At 35.0% G+C, this 24,401-nt stretch overlaps 1 protein-coding gene across 1 annotated transcript in view; it reads left to right on the forward strand.

Annotated features, from left to right (window-relative positions):
• Window positions 1-24,401, forward strand: part of WDPCP (WD repeat containing planar cell polarity effector) — a 347,887-nt gene that overhangs the window by 265,570 nt on the left and 57,916 nt on the right. Inside the window, 1 exon segment of the mRNA XM_047744384.1 lies at window positions 12,579-12,738. Coding sequence (XP_047600340.1) covers window positions 12,579-12,738 — 160 coding nt within the window.

A 24,401-nucleotide genomic window follows, 5' to 3' on the forward strand; every position in this document is an offset into this window, starting at 1 on the left:
CAAAATGAAAACTTTCTGTACAGTGAAGGAAACCATCCACAAAACAAAGACAGCCTACTGAATGGGAGAAGATATTTGCAAATGACATATCTGATAAGGGTTAATAACAAAAATATATAAAGAAGTTATACATCTTAACCCTGCCCCCAAATAATACAATTGAAATCTGGGCAGCTGAACAGAAATTTTTCCAAAGAAGTCATACAGCTGGCCAACTGACATATGAAAAGATGCTCAGCATAATTAATCATCAAACTGAAACCACAAAGATATACATACCACCTCACACCATCAGAATGTCAAAAATCAGAAAGACAAGAAGTAACATGTTGGAGAGGATGCGGAGAAAAAGGAACTCTTGTGTACTATTGATGGGAATGCAAATTGGTGCAGCCACTGTGGAAAAGTATAGAGATTCCTCAAGAAATTAAAAATAGGGGCAACTGGGTTGCTCAGTCATTTAAGCATCTGCCTTTGGCTCAGGTCATGATCCCAGGGTCCTGGGATCGAGCTCCACATTGGGCTCCCTGCTCAGTGAGGAGCCTGCTTCTCCCTCTTCTTCCCCCCAGTCATGCTCTCTCTTGCTATCTCTTTCTCTCTCACACATAAATAAAACCTTTTAAAAATTAAAAATAGAAATAGCATACAATCTAATATTTCTACTATGTATCTACTAAAATGAAAACACTATTGCAAAAAGATATATGCACCCCTATATTTATTACAGCATTACTTACAATAGGCAATATATGGAAACAAACAAGTGTCTATAATTATAATGAGTAGATAAAGGAGATGTGTGTATAAACACACATAAGAATATTATTCTGTAAAAAAAAAAAAAGAATAAAATCTTGCCATTTGCAACAACATAGATGGACCTAGGGAGTATGATACTAAGTGAAATGAGTCAGAGAAAGATACCATATGAGTGCACTCATATGTATAATTTAAGAAACAAATGAACAACCAAAGAAAAAAAGAAAAAAGAAAACACTCTTAAATACACAGAATGAACTTGTGGTTGCCAGAGAAGAGGTAAATGGGGGAATGGGTAAAATAGAGTAGATTAAGAGTACACTTACCTTGATAAGCACTGAGTAAATGCATAGGTTTGTACACCAGAAACTAATATATTAATTATACTTCCATAAAAAATTAAAAGGGGGAATTACTTATCTTTTAAGAGATACAATATAAAATATTTCAATAAAATAATCTGTCTAGGATTTGCTTTAATTATTCCAGTGAGTAGTGTGTGGAAGTGGTAAAGGATTGAGAAGAAATAAGATTGACCATAACTGATAACTGCTGAAGCTAGATGATGGAGAACTAGCTAAGGATTCATTATACTGTTCTCTTTGGTTTCAGACATGTTGAAATTCCATGATAAGGTGTGTGTGTGGGGGGGGATAATATTTAAATAATAAGCTGGCATAAATAAAAATACCCTTGTAAATATCTTTGTAGACATTATGCTAGTGTTTAGGATAAATTTCAAGGTACAGTATTTCTAGGCCAAAAAGAGAAATACTTTTATTTTAATGCATACTGCCAAATTTCCGTTAGGTGTTGATTTACAACAATATACAATTAACAGTATATGAGATGCGCATTTCTGAAACCCTTACCAACAATCTGAAAAGTTAGATGATCTGCTCAAGATCAGATGGCATGGCCAAGAATAAAACTCAGATAATGGTCAGTAATTATCATATTGCCTGAGTCAGATTATTAATTTGAACAGTGTTTAAATTTGCAGTTGAGTTCAAAAAAGGAGATGTGTGCTACACATCTTACTTACTTAGCTTACTGCTGTCATGCATTTGTCTTCTGAAATAAATGGCACTGTTTCCTTGATTATCTTATACACTGTTCTTTAAATCTGTCTCTTCTTTTGTTGGCTTTGCGCCTTCAAAGGAGACATCCATTCCAGTCTAAAATCTCCCAGAGATTTTCAGGGTATACACATTTCAAGATATGCAATACACGGAAGAATGAAAATCTTTTATGACATTGTTTGTTAAACTGACAGCTCTACTTAACAGAAGCCATTAAAATATTTACAAAGTAGCAGCTGCTCTTGTAAAAAAATACAGCTTTTTGGAGGCATAAAAATAAACAAGTTGATAAGTACAAGGTAAGCCATTTGACGGCTTCTTTGTGTACATTGCACAAGATAAAGAAAATTCTGATATTTACAGACCAATTATACTGTAAAACCTTTTAAGTTAAAAGGACACAGACCAAGTAAGAACTGTTTACAAAAATTCTTCATACTGATCTTTTAAACAATTTAGAAAGTCCCCAGACATAATCTTGTAAGAAGTATTAGGTTTTTGGTTTTTTCTTTTAAATAAGCTTTGTTCTTAGATAATTATATACATGCATACATCTAGAAACTGATTTGGGCATATGGACTACCAATTTAAAATCTGCTCTAGAAAAACGAAATAAAATTCTAGATAATTCCTGCTTTCTGGCAAACACACAAGTTACCCAATTCAGTGAACTTTAACCCAAACTCTTCCTCTCTCTGCCTATGGAACAAAAATATATGACTATAAAAGTAATAGATCACTAAGGCTATAACCTCTCCCTACCCTATCCTCTGGCTTTACCGCAAAATTCTGCCTCTTTATATTTTGCTAATTTAAGACATTATGCTTTGTTTACGAGGTGGCACCAAACTACTAGTCATGCCTACAACCTTCCCAGAAATTTAGTAAGCTCAATATTATATTTTTAAGTAAAGCCACACTAGTATAACTATAATCTAAGACCATCTGACCTAAAATAGTTAACTTAAGAATAAAGACACTGTTAAATTAATTATTTTTAACTAACTCTTCTTCTCTTCTGCTGACATTTCCCCCAACTGCAACAATAATCATTTGCTGCTACTGTGGATCTTACTTTCACTTTTTATTCAAGAAAGCACAATCTAAGCATTTTTATAAGCACAAAGAACCAAAATAAGCCTTTTAGTATCTTCCAAGAACTTTTCTTCTCTGCCTCTATGTTGTTAATCTTTATTTCTTCTGACCATTTTCCCTATCCTGCTATCAAACTCTAAGCCCATCAAGAACAGGGATTACTTTCTCTTCATGTTTTTATCCCCCTATCAATAGCAACCTGCATAGAGCAGACTCTCAACAAAAGTTTGCTTATATGAATAACCAAAGCTTACTTTCACATTTGAAAATGGAACCACCTGAGAACTCCATTTATTGACATTTATACATTCTCATTTCAGGTTTGTGAATAGCAAAGAGTAAAAATGGCACATGTAATGGTATTCTAGAAAATAAGTTTGCTGATTAAAACACTTCCTACAAACATTTTCTTCCTTAATACTAATGGATCTCTAAGACTTTATTACTGACAATTATTGAAATCCAAACCATATGTATTTTGTAACGGACATGACAAAAACTGGTAACAATAAGAATTGGAAAAAGGACTCAATGTGAGGATAAATGTAATCATCTTTGTGTTAAAGCATTTAGTTTTTAACTGTTATAGTTTTACACACATTTTGTGGAAACTAGTGACTTCACTGTGGAAGGAGTGATTTTAGAAAGATAGGAGGCTTCAGGCCCCTGTTCCATGGAGACACCAACTTAAAAGCAATATAAAGAACAATATACCTTTGTGAGAACTTTAGAGACTAGTTAGGGGGCTATAGGACCCACACCAATACATAAACAAGAAAAGGGGTGGTTTCCAATAAGAATAAAAAAGTTCATTGCATTTTGCTCACCCTACACAATGCCCCTCTCCTCAGGCAGTGTGGTACAATAGGAAGAATACCACCCAGGAACCAGTCCCTCCCTTGAGACAGAAGAAATAGAGTGGAACTTAAGTACAGTGTCTGGCTTCTCTGGGACCTGCATAAGGAACTGATTTCGGTCCTTCCTAGCTCAGAGTGTTGATGAGATGCAGTATAGTCTGCATATCAGGTTAGAGACCAGGTAAGGTCCTTGGTGCAATGGAACAACAGAAGCTCTGCAGTCATGCAGGCAGACACTAGGCAGAAAAAGAAAATACAGGGGTACCTGGGTGGCTCAGTGGGTTAAAGCCTCTGCCTTCGGCTCAGGTCATGATCCCAGGGTCCGGGATCGAGCCCCGCATCGGGCTCTCTGCTCAGCAGGGAGCCTGCTTCCCTTCCTCTCTCTCTGCCTGCCTCTCTGCCTACTTGTGATCTCTGTCTGTCAAATAAATAAAATCTTAAAAAAAAAATACAGGCAGAAGAATTTAACAGAAATAGAAACTGAAATCTCCTAATGGGGGAGGGGAGAATGAGAAATCAAGACAGTCAAAAGCACCCATATATACTAAAATAAAAGCACACACACAACCTCAAGAAAGACACATCAGAAAAGGTCTGAGAGGCCCCAGAACCTCTAGCTAGTCCATTTTGTAATGATCTTTCCCTCAACAAAACCAGTCCATAAAGACTAGGAAAAATAGCTCTTTTTACAAATGACAAAATCTCGAAAAAAGATCACAGGCATACAAAGAAACAGGGAAACGTGGTCTGATCAAAGGATTAAAAATAAGCCCAGGGGCACCTGAGTGGCTCAGTGGGTTAAGCCTCTGCCTTCAGCTCAGGTCATGATCTCAGGGTCCTGGGATTGAGTCCCGCGTTGGGCTCTCTGCTCAGCAGGGAGCCTGCTTCCCCCTCTCTCTCTGCCTGCCTCTCTGCCTACTTTTGATCTCCCTCTCTCTGTCAAATAAATAAAAAAATAAAATCTTAAAAAAAAAGCCCAGAAATTGAAATTAAAGAAATGCATATGTATAAAGTTCCTAAGAACTTAAAGTAATTATCATAATGATGATCAGTAACCTTAGGGAGAATATAGATAATTACACAAATGAGGAAAATAATGCATAAACAAAATGAGAATATCTGTGAAGAGATAGAAAATATCAAAACAAAACAAAACACAAATTCTGTGGGTTGAAAATACAATAATCGAACTGAAAAATTCACCAAAGGAGTTCAAAAACAGACTTCATCAGGCAGAAGAAAGAACTGGCAAGCTTGAACACAGGTCATTTGAAATCATTGAGTCAGAGGAACAAAAAGAAAAAAGAATGAAGAAAAGTGAAGAGAGCGTAAGAGGCCGCTATGTGCATTATTGGAACCCCAGAAAGAAAAAAGACAGAAAGCTCATTTGAACAAAATAATAGCTGAAAATGTCCCAAATTAAGGAAAGAAATGAAAACATCCTCAAGAACTCAATGAACTCCAACTAACAAAAACACAAAGAAACCTACATTATAACCAAACTGTTAAAGTCAAAGAGAATCTTGAAAACAGCAAGAGAAAATGACTCATCATGTACAGAAAAGCCTCAGTAAGATGATCAGATTTCTCAGCAGAAACCTTGCAGATTGCAAGAGAACAGGATAATATACTAAAAGTGCTAGAAGAAAAAAACTATCAACCAAGATTATTGTGTCCTATAAAAATGTGCTTTGAAACTGAAGAAGAAATCAAGATCTTCCCAAATAAAAGCTGAAGAAAGTCAGTACCGCTAACCTGCCATACAAAAAAATGCTAGAATTCTGCAAATGGAACCAGAAAAATGCTAAACAGCAACATGAAGTCATATAAAAGTATAAGGTTACCCAGTAAAGAAAGCTAAACACATGAACAAATATAGAATCCTGTACTACTGTTGCATAATCTACTTTTAATTCCTATGTAGAGTATAAAAGACAAAAAAAAAAAAAAAACCTGTAAATCTATGTTAACAGGTATACAATATATAAAGATATGTTTTGTAACAATAACAAATTGGGGGGACAAAACTGTAAAGGACTAAGGTGTTTGTATGTAATTAAAGTTAGTTTAAAATAGATTTTTTTAACTTTTAGGATATTTTATATAATCAAAATTATACAAGAAACACTATAGATTACACAAAAAAGGAAATGAGAAAGAAATTGCAGTGTATCAGCATTCACTACCAAAAAAAACAAACAAAAACACTCACAAAGGAAAAAAATGCAGTAAGGGAAATAAAAGACAAAAGCTGTAAGACATTAGAAAAGAAGTAACAAAATAGCAATGGTAAGTCCTTCTGTATCAGTAATTAGTCTAAATGTAAATGGATTAAAATCCCCAGTCAAAGGACATAGACTGGCTGAGTGGATTAAAAAAAACACGATCCAACAACAGGCTGAAAGTGAAGGACAGAAAAGGTATTCTGTACAAATGATAAGACAACAAAGTTGTCTAATATCAGACATACAGATTTTAAGGCAAAAATTGTCACAAGAGACAAAGAAGTGTATTATATAATGATAAAGAAAACAACTCACAAAGAGGATATAATAATTATAAATTTTTATTTAGCAAACACTGACAGAATTGATAGTAGAAATAGAGAGTAACAGAATAATAGTGGGAGACTTCAATACCCTTCTTTCAATAATAGAAGAACAACCAGGCAGAAGATCAGAAAGAAAGGATTCGAACAGTACTATACACCAAGTGGACCTAACAGACATATGTGGAACACTGACACAATAATGTAAAATACATCCTTCTCAAGTGCACATGGAACATTCCACTGGACAGATCTTAAATCAGGCAAAAACACCCAAGTCTTAACAATATTAAGAAGACAAATCAGGGGCGCCTGGGTGGCTCAGTGGGTTAAAGCCTCTGCCTACAGCCCAGGTCATGATCTCAGGGTCCTGGGATCGAGCCCCGCATCAGGCACTCTGCTCCGCATCAGGCTCTCTGTTCGGTAGGGAGCCTGCTTCCTCTGCCTACTCCTGATCTCTTTGTCAAATAAATAAATAAAATATTTTTTAAAAAAGAAGACTGAAATCATAAAAGATATCTGTTCGTAATACAATGGAATAAAACTAGAAATCAACAGCAGAAGGAAAACTGAAAAATCTGTAAATATACGTACATTAGGATTCGCCAGAGAAACAGCACAAATAGAATAGATAGATACAGGGTGCCTGGGTGGCTCAGTGGGTTAAGCCTCTGTCTTTGGCTCAGGTCATGATCTCAGGGTCCTGGGATCGAACCCCGTATTGGGCTCTCTGCTCAGCAGGGAGCTTGCTTCCTCCTCTCTCTCTGCCTGCCTCTCTGCCTACTCGTGATCTCTGTCAAGTAAATAAATAAAATCTTTAAAAAAAAAACATACATACATACATGAGGGATTTATTATGGGAATTGGCTCACATGATTGTGAAGATTGAGAAGTCCCACAATATGCCATCTGCAAGCTCAGAACCAAGAAAGCTGGTGGTGTGATTTGGTGCAAGTGTGAAGGCCTGAGAACCAGAAGAGTCAATGGTATAACTCCCAGTCTGGGGCCAAAGGCTTGAGAATGGTGGAGAGGGAGGTAGAATGGAGGGGAATGGGGTTGGGTACCACTGGTACAAGTCCCAAAGTCTAAAGGCCCATGAACCAGGAGTTCCAATATCAGAAGGCAGGAGAAGATGGACGTACCAGTTCAAGGAGAGGTACAATTCTTCCTTTCTCTGACTTTTTGTTCTGTTTGGGTCTTGAATAGACTGAAAGATAACTGTCCACCCTGGTGAAGTAGACTTCTTTACTTAGTCTACTGATTCAAATGCTAATTGCTTCCTGAACCCACCAAAATAATGTTTTATTGCCCATGTAGGCACCCCTTAGCTCAGTAAAGTTGACACATAAAATTAACCAGCAAGACATGGAGATTAAACTACACACTTTTAAATAACCAATAGGTCAAAGAAGAAATCGCAAGGGAAATTAGAAAATATCTTGACACAAATGAAAATGAAAACACAACATACCCAAATTTATGGGATGCTGCAAAAGCAGTGCTGAGAGAGAAATTTATATCAGCAAATGTTTACATTAAAAAAGAGGAAAGATCTCAGATCAAAACTTAACTTTACACCCCAGGAACTGAAAAAAAAGATCTAAGCCCCAAGTTAACAGAAGGAAGGAAATAACAAAGATCAAATAAATGAAATGGAGACCAGAAAAAACAATAGAGAAGAATTAACACCAGTCCTCCTCAAACTTGTACAAAAAACTAAACAGAAAACAACATCCCAAACTCATTCTATGAAGCCATCATTATTCTATGTAGGAGTGCTGACAATACTGATTCCACCTTTGGCCCACCATCTTGTTCATGTTTACCCAAAGACCTCTCTTGGGGTACATGTTCCAGGCCCCTTGGAGATTAATACACATACCTTAGAAAGCCTGCCAAGGTCAGGATAGGGGGTGGCATGTTCTGGCCTCCCATGAGTCTGTCAGCAATAACATAGTCTTTTCCCCTGCCTGACACACAGGTGGTGCCACAGAATCTAGTTAAAGGTTAGCTATCAATTAGGTGCATGCAAACCCTTTGTGGTGTGTGTGAACACTGTGATCTCGCTGCACTGTCCTTTGTGGCCCCTTGCTCTAATAAAATCTGTGGACTAAGGTCTGGATTTTGTGGAAAATAACTGTGCAGTTGCCATGGATCATCTTCCACCTGATCTCCCCCCATCAATAAGTTACCCTTAATAGAACTCTGTGTAAACTGTAAGGAGTCACCTCCTTTGTTTTCCTGTCGCAAAGTGCCTTCTCAATTCAGGGTACTTTGATGTCCCTCCTCCACTTTCTAGCACCCTAATACCAAAGCCAAAGACACTAAAGAATAGACCACTATCTCTGATAAATGTTGATGCAAAATTCTTTTTTTTTTTTTTTAAGATTTTTATTTATTTGACAGAGAGAGATCACAGTAGACAGAGGCAGGCAGAGAGAGAGAGGGGGAAGCAGGCTTCCTGCTGAGCAGAGAGCCTGATGCGGGACTCGATCCCAGGATCCTGAGATCATGACCTGAGCCGAAGGCAGCGGCTTAACCCACTGAGCCACCCAGGCGTCCCTTGATGCAAAATTCTTAACAAAATACTACTAAACCAAATTCAGCAGCATATTAAAAAGACTATACTTCAAGTAATTTATTTCTGAAATGTAAGAACAGTTCAACCTACAAAAGTAAATTGATGTAATACACCACGTTAACAGAATAAAGGACAGAAACTATATATTTCTCAATTGATACAGAAAAGGCATTTAGCAAAACTCAATACCCTTTCATGATAGAAACTTGATAAATTAACTCTAGAAGGAAACTACCTTGACCTAAAAAGACCATACTAAAATTATTATAAGCCCACAGCTAACATCATAGTCAATAGTGAAAAACTGAAAGCTTTTCCTCTATAATACGAACAAGACAAAGATGCCCTCTTTCTCTATTTCTTTTCAACATAGCATTGGAAATCCCAGCCAGCACAATTAGGAAATAAAATAAATAAAAGGCATCCAAATCAGAAACAGACTCTTAATTATAGAGAAGAAACTGATGATTGCCAGAGGAGAGGAAGATGAGGGGACAGGTAAAATAGGTGATGGGGATTAAGGAGTGTGCTTGCTGTGATGAGCACTGGGTGTTGTGTGCAAGTGTTGAATCACTGTATAGTATACCTGAAACATATTACACTATATGTTAACTAACTTGAATTTAAATAAAAACTTTTAAAAAATTCAATGAACAATTTGTAAAGAAAATTTAAAAAATAATTCCATTTACAAGAGCATCAAAAAAATTAAAAATCTTAGGAATAAACCTGAGGTAAAAGACTTGTACACTGAAAAATAGAAAACATTGCTGAAAGAAAACAAACACAGTACTAAGTGAATAAAAGCATCCCTTTTGTTCATGGATTGTAGGATTTATTTTTAAAATGCCCATACATCCCAAAGAAATCTATAGAGTCAATGTAATTCTTATCACAATCCCAATGACATATTTTACAAAAAGAGAAAAACCCATCCTAAAATTCATTTGGAATCTCAAAGAGACCCTGAAGAATCAAATAATTTTGATAAAGAATAAACCTGAAGGACTCACACTTCCTCACTTCAAAACTTACTCCAAAGCTACAGCAATCAAAACACTATAGTACTAGAATAAAAACAGACATACAGACTGATGGAATAAAATAGAGCAGAAATAAACCTTTACATATATGGCCAAATGATTTTCAACAAGGGTACCAAGTCCATTTGGTGAGGAAAAGGAAAATCTTTTCAACAACTGGTGCTTGGAAAACTGGATATCTATATTTTTAAAAATGAAGTTGGACCCTTAACTTGTACTATATATGAAAATTAACTCAAAATGAATCAAAGACCTAAATGTAAGACTTAAACTACAAAAGTTTAGGGAGAAAAAAGGGGGAAAAGCTTCATGACATTGAATTTGGCAATGTTTAGTTGGAGAGGATACCAGAAGTATAGACAACAAAAGTAAAAATAAATTGGACTGCATCAAAATTTAAAACTTTTATTCATGAAAGGACACTATCAACAGAATGAAAAGGCAGCCTATGAAATAGGAGAAAATACCTGAAAATCATATGTCTGATAAGGGATTAATAATATCAATATAAAGTACTCCTAAAACTCAACAACAAAAATCAAACAACCTCATTCAAAAATGGGCAAAGGGACCTGAATAGATATTTCACCAATGAAGATAAACAAATGGCCAATAAGGACATGAAAATATGTTCAGCATCACTGATAATTATAGAAATGCAAATCAAGACTGTAACGAGATATCAACTCACACCCATTAGGATGGCTCTAATTAAAAAAAAAAAAGAAAATGACAAGTGTTGGCAAAGTTGTGGAAAAATTGGAGCACTGTTGGTAGGACTGTAAAATGGTGCAACCACAAAGAAGACAACATGGTGGTTCATTAATTAAAAACAGTTGGGGCATCTGGCTGGCTCAGTCAGAGGAGCATGCGACTCTTTATCCAGGAGTCATGAGTTTGAGCCCTACACTGGGTGTAGAGATTACTTAAATAAAACTTAACTAACTAAGAAATTAATTTAAGAAATTAAAAACAGAACTTACACATGATCCAGCAACCCCTCTTACAGGTATATATCCAAAGGAAGTATAATCAGGGTATCAGAAAGATATCTGCACGCCCATCTTTATAACAGAATTATTCACGATAGCCAGAAGCTGGAAGCAATCCAAATTTCCATGCATGGACAAATGGATAAGCAAAATGTGGTATATACATATGGTGGAATATCATTCAGCCTTTAAAAAGGAGGGAAATCCTAAAACATGGATAAACCATGAAGACATTCTGCAGAGGGAAATATGCCAGTCACATAAATGCAAATACTACATGATACCACTTAAGTGAAGTATCCAAAGTAGTCAGATTTATAGAAACAGAAAGCAAAATGGTGGTTACCAGGGGCTAGAGGAAGGGAAAGAGAAATAAACGGGGAGCTGTTTAATGGGTGTACAGTGTCAATTTTATAAGCAGAAAAAAATTTTGGAGATCTTTTGCACAATAAGATGAGTATACTTAATACTACTGAACTGCACGCTTTAAAAATGGTTAACAGGGTAAACACACACACACACACACACACACACACACACAGTGTGGTCCTAAGAGTTTTTAGCCTTTAATAAAACTTATGTTTCTTCAAATATATTTTTCAGAACTTCAACATGTTTCACAATTTTTCTAAATAATGCCCTAAGCTGCCAATTTTAAAAAGTTTGCTCTGTACATCGGTATGATGTGGGAATAGCAAACTCTCTACATACTTTAAAATTCCAATTAAGATTAGTAAATATTGGAAAAAATACATTCCTGTAAAAGATACTTTCCTTTTTTACTTTCAAATTGTGTTCTATATGTGGGATATAAAATAATTTACTTCTCTTCATTTTCCAATATAATAAAGTATTCCAGTAGTTGGTTAACAACAACAAAAAATATTTGATTAATAAAATGCTGGATAGGGGCGCCTGGGTGGCTCAGTGGGTTAAGCCGCTGCCTTCGGCTCAGGTCATGATCTCAGGGTCCTGGGATCGAGCCCCGCATCGGGCTCTCTGCTCAGCGGGGAGCCTGCTTCCTCCTCTCTCTCTGCCTGCCTCTCTGCCTGCTTGTGATCTCTCTGTCAAATAAATAAATAAAATCTTTAAAAAAAATAAAATAAAATAAAATAAAATGCTGGATAAAACACTATGAATGGGGGTGGCGGGTGGCTCAGTCATTAAGCATCTGTCTTTGGCTCAGGTCATGATCCCTGGGGCCTGGGATTGAGTCCCATGTCTGGCTCCCTGCTCTGCCGGAAGCCTGTTTCTCCCTCTTGCACTCCCCCTGCTTGTGTTCCCTCTCTCACTGTCTCTCTCTGTCAAATAAATAAATAAAATCTTAAAAAAAAAAAAAAAGAAAAGAAAAAACACTATGGGGAAGTTATGAATGGATTTTTAAATTTAAAATGTGAACTTGAAAACACTAATTATTCAGTTACCAAATTCTCCTGGTTGAGCTAAGTGTCAGAATGACAGAAGTCATACAAGGACTAGGACTACAAGATTTACACTATATAGTTAACTGACAAATTTTTAAAAAGTTTCATCAGGCTATGCAGAAGTTTTCCTGTAATCATAAAGGAGATAGCAGAAATTTTATTTGATTTTGATTCATATCTCAATCATTTTTTAACAGAACTCCTGGGGCCTTTGGACAGAGGAGATATGCTAAATGAAGCTTTTGTTGGCCTGTCTATAGCTTCTCAAGAAGACACATTTCCAGATAACCTTCCTCCCTTTTGTTCAATCCAGAAACATATTATTCAACAAAGAACACCAAATGTCTTCTCTAATAGGTAAGATACATTGAACTGAGAAAAGTGCTCCACAAAATATTTAGTATTAAACAACTTAAATATTCCCTGTTTAAAAGCAAATTAATACTTAAGCAAGAATATTTCAAAATGTCAAAGAAAAAAATGTGCATTTTCTCATGATGATGACTTTGCAGTAGTTTGGTCATGTGAGAGCAGGTATGATGGAGGAAGAATTCAATGTAAACAGAATATTGTTAGAGTGAATGTTATTCTAGGCCAAGATGAACATGAAATTACTATAACATATCAAAGTCTATTTTTATTCTGTTGTTACATTTTAGAATTGTTAGATTATTAGATTAAATTATTAATTTTAGTATATTTAGTATGCTTAGTATATTTAGGTTGTAATTCATATGATCATAATTATGCAACTTTGCCATTAGTTCCTGAAATCTGATAAATGATAATTTCATATCTATCTAGCTGAATATATAGGTTGTTAGGAAAAGCAGGATAAATGTGAAATAAAAATACTAGACAAAGTAATATTATTTATAACGGTAATTATGTTAGTTACCGTTATAATTTGCTCTGAAGAAAAGGTCAGCAAACTTTTTGTGTAAAGCACCAGATATTGGCTCTGTGGATCATATAGACTTTATCACAATACTCAACTCTGCCACTGTGGTATGAGAGCAGCCACAGAAAATACATAAATAAATGAGAGTGGCTTTGTTATAATAAAACTTTATTTACAAAAACAGGCAATGGCCGGGATTTGGCCCCTGTTCTGCAGTTTACATATCTGCTTTTAGGGAACCCAACTACATGCAATAATTGTGAAAAGGCCATATTTTTTTGTATATATCATAGGAATTTCATATCAATTATACATATATACTTATAATATCCTTGAGGAAAATGCTTTAAACTACATAGTTTGATTAAAGGTAAATAAAGGAGCAGAATTTCCAGGTATGGCAGCATTTAGAGGTAAGTAAATCCTCTCCCCAGACAGCAGTTATAAACTGGACAAAAATTACCATTTCAGAGCTCTGTAAATCAAATAGGGGCAAACAACAGTTTGATAAGCATTTGTTCATGAAAAAATGCTGAACTTCTAGCAATAAAGGGGAAATCTGATGTTCTGGGGCTGCTCCCATCCTTTCTTGACCCCCAAGCTAGTTCAACCTTCTAGTTCTACTAGGGTAGGATGGGCTGTGAAAAACAACAGCTGACTTGATTTGGAGTTTAGAGTGGAAGAACCCTGCCTGCAGCATTATCAATAAAAACAGCAAACTAACTGTAAGTAAAAGTAACAAATCTGATAGAAAATGAACCTGGAAAGCCACAGCTCTACTAGCCTGCTTAGGTCAAGTGACAGAATGGGGAACTAGGCAAAAAAAATTTAACAGGAAGATCCTGGAATAAGAGAATCAAAGAGGGTCTAATTAAGCTCTCTACACATTCCTGATAAGAGTTGTATGACCTTTTATCTTGCAGGACCCTAAATTTTCCCCTTTTGCTTCTTTGTTCCTTCACATCCAACTGCCAGAAGGTGCCTCTCCCTTTTTGCCCTTCTTCATCCATCCATCTCCACACCACAGAAGCTATGGATTTAAAAAACTATCCCTTCACACTTCATGGTATAGTTCATGCTCTCATCTACAAGAACACCAGGAAGCAGACATCATGCACTGGGATTTGGCATTTTTTCCATCTTATTTAGAATTGTCTGGAAGTTCTCTGTCAAGTCATGCTGAAAGTGGGGCTTTCATGTAGTTTCTTTTCTTATGTTCTACGTCATTTATAGAGGAAATACTGGGAAGTAGAAAGGAAGACAGCCACTATTATCTTCAACTACCTGGAAGCCTACTTCTTTATATATGTTTTTAAAAATGATTTCACTGGGGTATAATTTACATGCACCATAAAATTTGCCCCTTGTAAGTATACAATTCAGTGATATTTGCTGAATTTATAAAGTTATGCAACTACCACCACAGTGTTTTTAGAACATTTCCATTGCCGCAAAGTTCCCCTGTGCCAACTTACAATGCATTCCCATTCCTACCTCCAGCCTGAACCAGTCACTGGTCTGCTTTCTGCCTCTAGAGGAATTTGATATAAATGAAATCTTATAGTCTGGAAACTTCATAAATGTGTTCAGACAATATGTTGCCTTTTGCCTCAGACTACTTTCACTTAGCATTATGGTTTCTTAGGTTCATACAAGGTGTAGCATATAGTTTATGCCTTTTCCATTTCTAAATAGTATTCCATTGTAGGGATCTACCACATTTTGTTTATCTACTCACCAGCTGCTGGATATTTTTAATTACTTTCAGATTTGGGCTATTATGAATAATATTGTTATAAATAGTCACATTTCAGTCTTCAAGGGGACATAATGTTTTCATTCCCCATGGGTAGATATCTAGGAGTGGAATTGCTGGATCATATTTTAAGTTTATATTTATCTTGTTAGTTTTTAGAAACTACCAAATTGTTTTCCAAAGTGACAATAACATTTTATATACCATCAGCAATGTACGAGGGCTCCAGTTTCTCCATATCTTCACCTGTGGCTGGTACTATCTTTTTGATTATAATCATTCTACTGGTATAGAGTATCTCATTATGATTTTAATTTGCATTTTCCTAATAATTAATGATACTGAGCATTTTTTGTGATTACCAGCCATTAAAGTATCTTCTTTGGCGAAACATCTATTCAAAATTTGTTCATTTAAAATTTTATTTTATTTTATTTTTATTTATTTATTTATTTATTTGACAGACAGAGATCACAAGTAGGCAGAGACACAGGCAGAGAGGGAGAGGAGGAAGCAGGCTCCTGCTTCCTGAGCAGAGAGCCCAATGTGGGACGTGATCCCAGGACTCTGGGATCATGACCTGAGCCGAAGACAGAGGCTTTAACCCACTGAGCCACCCAGGCACCCCAAAATTTGTTCATTTTTAAAATAAGTTCTCTTATTATTGAATTATAAGACCTCTTTATATATTCTTAATTGTTAAGTCCTTAATCAAATATATGATTTGCAAATATTTTCTCCCAGTTTGTGGCTTGCCCTTTCATTTTCCTAATCATGTCTTTTGAAGTGCAAAAGTTTCAAATTTTGGTAAAACCCAGTGTAGTTATAATTTCTTTTATTGATTATGCTTTTGTTTTGTATAAAGGAAGTTTTTTTCTAACTTAAAATCACAAAATTTTCTCTTATGTTTTCTTCTGGAAGTTTTATAGTTTTAGCTCTTACACTCAATTCCATTTTGAGTTAATTTTTATGTATGATGTGATATAAAGTGTCTAAGTTCATTATTTTGTACATGAAAATTCAGTTACCTTTATACGTTTGTCAAAAATCAGTTGACTGTAGGTGTAAAGATTTATTTCTGGATTTGGCATTCTGTCCCAGTGGTCTCTATCTACCTTTACACAACAAAGTGCCAGACTTAGTCATACTGAGGGCTCCACTGAACTAGAATCTCCCAAAATGCATTCCAATACCACAAAAATAAGCAGGAAAAAGATGAACAGTTCTATACAGTTACTTCAAAGAAAGAGAAAATGACACCAACATATATCAATTGAAAAAAATTCTCACCACCCCCCCCCGACAAAACCACCATGAAGTAGGAGAAAACTGTAACAACACTCCATGCAAAATTAAATATATTCAAACAAGCAGCTGGGTACATGGAAACCCACTCTGAATTAGAAGGACAAAAACAAAGAGGAAGAGGTGGGGGTGGGAAAGGAGGAAGTTCGTTCCATTCAAGAAAGAAAGAGAAGAAAAATATCTTAAAAATGAAATATTATAAGGCACCCAAATGGGAATAAATTCAAATTAAAATTTAATAAAAGGCACTGAAAATGGCAGAAAACAAGACAATGAAAAGGAGATAAAGAAAAAAAGACAAGGGAGAAAGTAATGGAAAGAGAAATAAGGCGAAGAAGTAAAGAGCATCTGTACAATTTGATTCACTGGAATCAGAATTAATATTTAAAACTATAATCCAGGGAAATGTTTCAGAAAGAAATATTTAAAAAAAGATTTGGTTTACATATCAAAAGATTAAACCAGGAGGTCCCTGGGTGGTGGTTCAGTCAGTTAAGCATCTGCCTTCAGCTCAGGTCATGAACCAGGGTCCTGGGATGGAACCCCACATCAGTCTCCCTGCTCAGCGGGGAGTCTGCTTCTCCCTCTCCCTCTGCCCTCCCTCCCACTCATGCTCTCTCTCTCTCAAATAAATAAAATCTTAAAAACAAAAATTATACCAAGTGCCTGAGAAAAACGGTTATAAAAATCAGTTTGAAGATATATCTTAACAAAATTCTTAGATTTCAATGATTAGTTTTAAAAATCTGCAAGGCCTCCTCGTAGAAAGATCAAATAACTTAACAAATGCAGAAGAATTAAATAAGCATCACCCTTTTCAAAAATAAAATACAAGGTAAGGCAAAAGTAGAGCAACAGTTTTTTAAAACGCAATGAAAAGAATTGTAAACCAATGATTTCATATCTATCCAGGCTCTCCTTCAAGTATCAAGGCTAAAGAAAAATAATTTCCATGAACCCTTCTTGAGAACATACTAGAGGAAAAGCTTCATCCAACCATGAGATAACTGGAAAAACTTCAGCAAAAGAACTAATTCTGAACATTTTAATACATTTAAATGTAGACAGAAGACCAGAACGAGGGGCACCTGGGTGGCTCACTCAGTTGAGCAACACTCTTGGTTTTTGCTCAGGTCATAACCTCAGGGTCCTGGGATCCAGCCCCACAATGGGCTCCACAGTGGGTATGGAGTCTGCTTGAGGATTTTTTCTCTCCCTTCCCTCTCCCCCTACTCACACACACACATCTGTGCATGCACTCAAATAAAAAAATAAATCTTAAAAAAAAAACGGGAAGTAGAAAGGTGAATGTGGAAGACTCATGTACAGGTATTAAATAGAAATGATACAACTAAAAAAATGGGAGGGGAACAAAGTGAAAGAGAAAAGTAGACTAAGCTGTGATTGTTGTAGAGACATAGGTGGAAGTTAAAAGACAACAATAAACACTGATATATCAGATAATTAAAGATTAAGAAGAGACTAAGGGCATTAGAAAAGATATCAGTACAAAGATAACCACTAAAACTAAAATACAGACCTTCCCAAGAAATACACCCACTTAAGAAATATAAGCAAATATTATAAAATTCACATTATAAAATATTCATAGAGAGATCAAGAACATCAGTCATATCAATATCAATTAATATAAATAGATTTACCTCATCTATTAATAGAAAAAGATTTTTAGTATGCCCACAAACCAAGAATCAGCTATATTCTATATACAAGAGAGATAACTAGGAGGCACCTGGGTGGGTCAGTCGGTTGAGGTTCTGACTATTGTTTTTGGCTCAGGTCATGATATTGTGGGTCCTGGGACTGAACCCAGCTTCAGGTTCCATGCTCAGCAGAGAGTCTGCTTGAAGATTCTCTCCCTCTGCTCCTCCCTCAATTTGTGCTAAAATAAATAAATCTTTAAAGAGATATATCTAAAATAAATTGATCTAGAAAAGCTAAAAATAAAGAGATGAGAAAAGATAGCCTTGGCAAATGAAAGTAAGAAACCAACAGAACTCCTGGTTATAGAACGGACAGAATTCAAGCCCCCAAGTATTAAATATTAACAAAGAAATACTGACAACTTCCAGGGGTGCCTAGGTGGCTCAGGTCATGATCTCAGGGTCCTGGGATTGAGCCCCGCATTAGGTTCTCTGCTCAGCAGGGAGCCTGCTTCACCCTCTCTCTCTGCCTGCCTCTCTGCCTACTTGTGATCTCTCTCTCTCTCCCTCTGTCAAATAAATAAATAAATAAAAATTCTTTAATAAAAACAAAATGAAATACTGATGTCCAAATTTCACAACAAAGATAAAACCAATATGTAAGCACCAGTTAACGCAGAAACCACCTCTATGAAGTTACATCTATAAGAAATGCAAGGAGACATAGATACTAGTAACAGGAGACTTTAACTCATTATTCTTATTATAAAATAGATTAAGTAGGCAAAAAATAAGGAGAAAGAACACGTAAACAATATGACTTATGTAGATATTATGGATATTTATCAAATTCTACACTCTGATAATGGAAAATAGATTTTTTTCCCCAAATATCCATCAAAAAAAATGATCTTATATTAGGTTCCAAAAGGATATCACTAAGTTCTATAAGAAAGAACTATTAGAATTACCCTGTGATCTCAATGCAATACAACTAGAAATGTTTAACAAGAAACAAAATGACCATCCTCCTAGAAATTTTAAAGCCTTCTATTAAACAACTCTTGCATGAAAGAAGAAAACACAACGTGAATTTTTTAAAAAGTAATTATAATGAAACTGCATATCACAATCTATGGGATGTATTGAAAGTAATAATTAGAAGAAAAGTACTATCACTAAACACTTTAGTCAGAGAAAATGAAAAAAATAAACTAATTCCAGTTTAAAAATCTGAAAAATAACAAGAAACTAAACCAAAATAAGTAAAAGGAAAGGAAATAATAAAGATAAAAGCAAAAATTAATGAGGCAGAGTGGAGGTTAGGAAATTCTCTTAAATGTGCAGAGAGTAAATATTTTAGGCTTGTGGGGCCATATGTTCTTTCCTGCAATTACTCAACTCTTGTTCCAGCACAAAAGCAGCTGTTTGTAATATATGAAATGAATGAACATGGCTGCGATCCAGTAAAACTTTATTTATACAAAGAGGTGACTAGCTGACAGGCCACAGTTCACTGACCCCCTAAGGTAGAAGTTTAAAAACGAAAATAAAAATTATAGACCTGATTAAATCTAGTTGTTTTTGAAAAAAAGAAAATAGACTTGATCAAGCTGACTTGCTCAAGATAAAAAGAAAGCATAAATATACAAAATAAGAAGTGGCACACAGAGGAAGGAATTAACCATTGTAACAGATTTTTTTTTTATCATAAGAGAACACTTTGTAGATTTCCATGCAAATACATTTAAAAGCAGAAGAAAATTTCCTAGGTAATTACAAATTGCCAAATGTAACCACCATTAGATTTAGAAATCTGAAGCAGACCAATTTCCATGAAAGAAACAGACAAAATTCTTAAGTACCATATGAAAAATGTCCAGATGTTTTGATTGGACAATTCTACCTCCAAGCCTTGTTCAAAGAACAGATATTTTAATTGCTGTATGAACTGTTCCAATACATTAAAATTAAAGAAAAACTTTCTACAGTACAAAAAAACATGACTACAAGTGAATAGTACCCATAAATATCAATGTAAAAATAATAATGATTACCAAGCAAAATTCAACCCCTAGATCTATCCTGACATTACAAGGTTGGTTCAATGTTACCAAATCCATTGAGATCCACTGAGATCATACTGCATACTAATAGATCTATGGTTAATAAAAATCACATGATTATTTCTATAGATGCTGAAAATGCCTTTGACAAAATACAATCCTCTTCCTGATAAAAAAAAACACTCAAGAAAATAGGAATTGAGGATATATTCTCACATAAGTATATATATGTACATACATATATAGTTTTATATATACATATATAACTTAGTCCTAATGCTAATATCTTTTTTTTTAATTATTTATTTTTTCAACATAGCACGTACCCTCCCCAATGTCCATTACCCAGCCACTCCAGCTAGTATCTTATTTAATGGGGAATCACTAAGGGCATTTCTGCCAAGATCAGAAACAAGACAAGAATACCCACTATCTCTGCTACTATTCAGCACTGTTCTAGAATTATTAGCCATTACAATTAGATAAATCAACTAGATCAAAGGGCAAACTATAGCCCACTGGCCAAGTCCAAACCTGCTGACTCTTCTTATAAATAAATTTTTATTAGAATACATCCATACCCATTCATTTATTTATCATCTATAGTAATTGGGACCTGTGGTCCTCAAAGCTTAAAAATTTACTATCTGGTACTTTGCAGAAAAAGTTTGCCAATCCTTGAACTAGAGAATAAAAATTGGTAAGGAAATAAAACTATCTTCATTTGCAATGATAGGACAATATAACAGAAGAGCCCTAGGGAATCAATGATAAAACGTAATGAAATATTTTAAAAATATAGTAAGGTAGAAAGATGTAAAATTAATGTATAAGAACAACAGTCTTCATATACACAAACAAGTTAGAGGATATAGTGATAGAGGAAAACTCCATTTATGTTATCAACAAAGATTAAATATTGAGGAATAAACCGCACAACAAATATGCAAAATTCCCATGTTGGAAATTTTAAAACACTGTGACATACATAAAAATGGGCTTGAGAAAATGGGACTATATCCCCTCTTCTTGAATAGGATGACTCAATATCATAAAGATGTCAGCTCTCTCTAAATTAATGTATATTAAATTATTAAATTAACTAAATTTAATGTAACCCAATAAAAAGACCAGCATATTTTTTTATTTAGTTAGACATGGTGATATTAAGGCTAACATAGAAAAACAAAACAAAGAAGACACTATGAGAGGGGAGCTAGTCCTACCAGATACTAAAACATCCTAACTATAAAGCTTTATCACGCTGTCACACTTAATATTTATTCTTATGTGATTATTAGATTAATAGCTGCTTCCTCATTAACCTATTAAACTCTATGAAGGCAAAAACCATCCTGATTCTTAGATACTATCATTTCTTTAAGCCTTAGCACAATGCCTGATGCACAGTTGGCACACTGCACTCTGAGTTCTCAAGTGCGTGGGGGAGGAAGAGGAATGATACAGATAAGAAACAAGCAAAAATATGTAACTAAAGGTCATTCAGTTAATGGTAAGTACTAGGAAAAAATACAAAAAAAGTTGGTGATTAGAGAAGGCACTATTTGAGTTAAGGGCTGAATAACAAGGAGTCATCTATGTGAAGATGTGGTATATTGCCAGTGGATTCCAGGGAGAGGTAACTGCACATACAAAGGCCCTACGGCAGAAATAAGTTTGGGAGGTTTGAGTAAAAGAGAGCCAATACAGCTGAACTATAAAGGGGAATGGAAAATGATAAATTAATAGGGCCTGTAGGCCATGTCAGTGTGTATGATCTTTGTTTTAATTGCAGTGAGAAGGCAATATAGGATATTAGAGTGTGTAGTGTGCATAATAACAGCCTCGCAAAGATGTCCACATCCTAATCCCAAGAATGTGTAAATATGTTATTATTATGTGGCAAAGGGGAATTAAGGTAGCAGGTAGAATTAGGCTGCTAATCATCTGGCTCTAAAATAGGGAGTTCATGCCAGATTATCTAGATGGGCCTAATGTAATCCTTAAATCTGAAAGAGGGTCCTTAAGTGTGCTGGAGGAAGGCAGAAGAAACTGTCCAGTAACTCACGGTGAGATGGGCTTAACCTACCACTGCTAGCTCTGGAAATGGAGGAAAGGAGCCATGAGCCAAGGAATGCAGAATGGCCTCTAGAAGCTCAAAAAGGCAAGAAAGTACATTATTCTCTAGAACTTCCAGAAAAGAATGCACCCTGTTTAAGTCACTAAATTTGTGGCTATTTGTTATGGCAGCAAGGAGGAATTAATACAAAGTGTTAGGATATGTTCTGTATTTTTAATAGATCGTTTGAATGACTAGGCTGACCTGATAGGGAAAGCTGCCTTGACATCAGTGGAAATTTGAGATGAGGCCTGTTTTCACACTTCACCACCTGAATGCTAGGGCTCAGGGCTAAATTTGAATACCAGAACTGCAATGGGGAAGTTTAGCTAAAAGTTTTGTCTAAAGGAGTTCAGTAATCTCAGGCTCTAAAAGAGATAGAAGCAGAGAAGAGAGAATGGCAGCATGGCCCACAGCATGGGCCCATTCACCAGGGGTTAAGGGTATATCTACTTTGGCTCACTATTGTACTCACAACACCCAACCCAGCACCAGCTACAGAGTGAGCATTCAACAAAAATCTCATCCACGAGTGAATGAATGAACTATAAAATATCAGCCTACTTTATAAAATGTTCTCTTAATTTTAAATCCTTCCTATCCATTATTTACATTATTCATATGCTTATATGACTGAATAAAATTTTAATTTCTGGGTAGCCTATGGCAAAATAAACTGAATTAACTTGAACAAAATATGCTGCAGAAGCCAACTGAAAACAGATTTTGAATAGACTGTACTGTCTTGAGTTTATGAACAAAGTTACTTGAATGTAAACTGTATGAGGGCAGAATTTTGTTTTGTTTTGTTTTCCTCTCACTGATGGATCCTCCAGGACATAGAAAAGTGCCTGGGATGTAACAGATGCTTAATAAATATTTACTGAATAAACAAAAGAATTATTATATTATTATACAAGAATATATAGGATATAAGAATATATAGCTGGTAATAAGTGTGTTAAGTTTACCCCAAAATAATCAAGCATTTGCATATTAATAGCAGTTACAACATCTAGGGTATAAGTGAGTGTTTTTTAAAATCACCATTATGTGAACTGACTGAGATTTTATACTTCGTATATTATTCAAATAGTTGGGTTTCATATTTTTTATGTGGCTAGGATAAACATTAGTCAAATGGTTAGTTTTTCATATTTTTGACATAGCAATTAAAAAAAGTTAAGCAACTCAAAGAAAAGGCAGTTTAGAAAGAAAAAGGGCAAAGTGAGAGGCGCAATAATAAATAAATTAAATGATCCTAGGACTAAATATTTAACTTTTTATTATATTTATTTATTATTTATTTATTTATTTATTATATTTAAAATAATTCCATTTCTCTCATTTCTTCAATCTTCCTATTTGTATTAGCTTATCCTCTTCAAAGGCTAAGATTCTTTACTGTAGACCAATCAAATCTTGTATTTGTAACATACATATCTACCTTTATATTAACTGTCATATATTAATTGTAATACTGGTTTCCTGCTATTGCTATTTGAATTCATGCCTAAAAAACTCCAAATGAAATACTATCCTGTTAAAAGTTACTACATTTTGGCTTGGTTTTATTTGATTTGTATCTAAGCAAATTTCCCATAAGTTAAAACAAACAAACAAACAAAAAACCCCTATCTATCCTTAATCCTTATGTGTGCCTATAAACAATATACTTGATGAAAATTTTCAGTGTTTACAAAACAAAGAAAATTGTCAACAGAATGCTTGGCGGTAGACTTCCCAGAAAAAAAATTTACAGCCTATAATTCATGGAGATTGGCTCAAAACAAACTGTCCCTGCCAACAGAAAATCTGACAATTATTCTGTTGTCTAATTTGGCTCAGCTTAAGTTGACCTTGTTTATTCATCTCAGTCTTTTAATTCTTGTTAACTTGGCATAAGAAGAGAACATATGGCATATGTCTAGGAAGTCCATTTCTGCATCTTAAACTGAAATAAATGTAGACTACGCTGAGCATTTCCAATGTGTGGCTATTAAGGTAACTTAATGTATATTACACAGGACTGATTAAGTTCAAATTATCCCCAAGACAGTTTTTGGTTTTATGGGCAGCAAACATAACACAAGTAGAGACACCTTTTTCTAAGCCCCAGTATATGACTAAAACTGAACAATTTTAAACATCTTTCCAAAGAAGACCATCAGTCTTAAGCTCTTTGAAAACATAAAAATTAAAGGGTATT

The sequence above is a fragment of the Lutra lutra genome, chromosome 9 (genome assembly GCF_902655055.1).
Source record: "Lutra lutra chromosome 9, mLutLut1.2, whole genome shotgun sequence".
Lineage (NCBI taxonomy): Eukaryota > Metazoa > Chordata > Mammalia > Carnivora > Mustelidae > Lutra > Lutra lutra.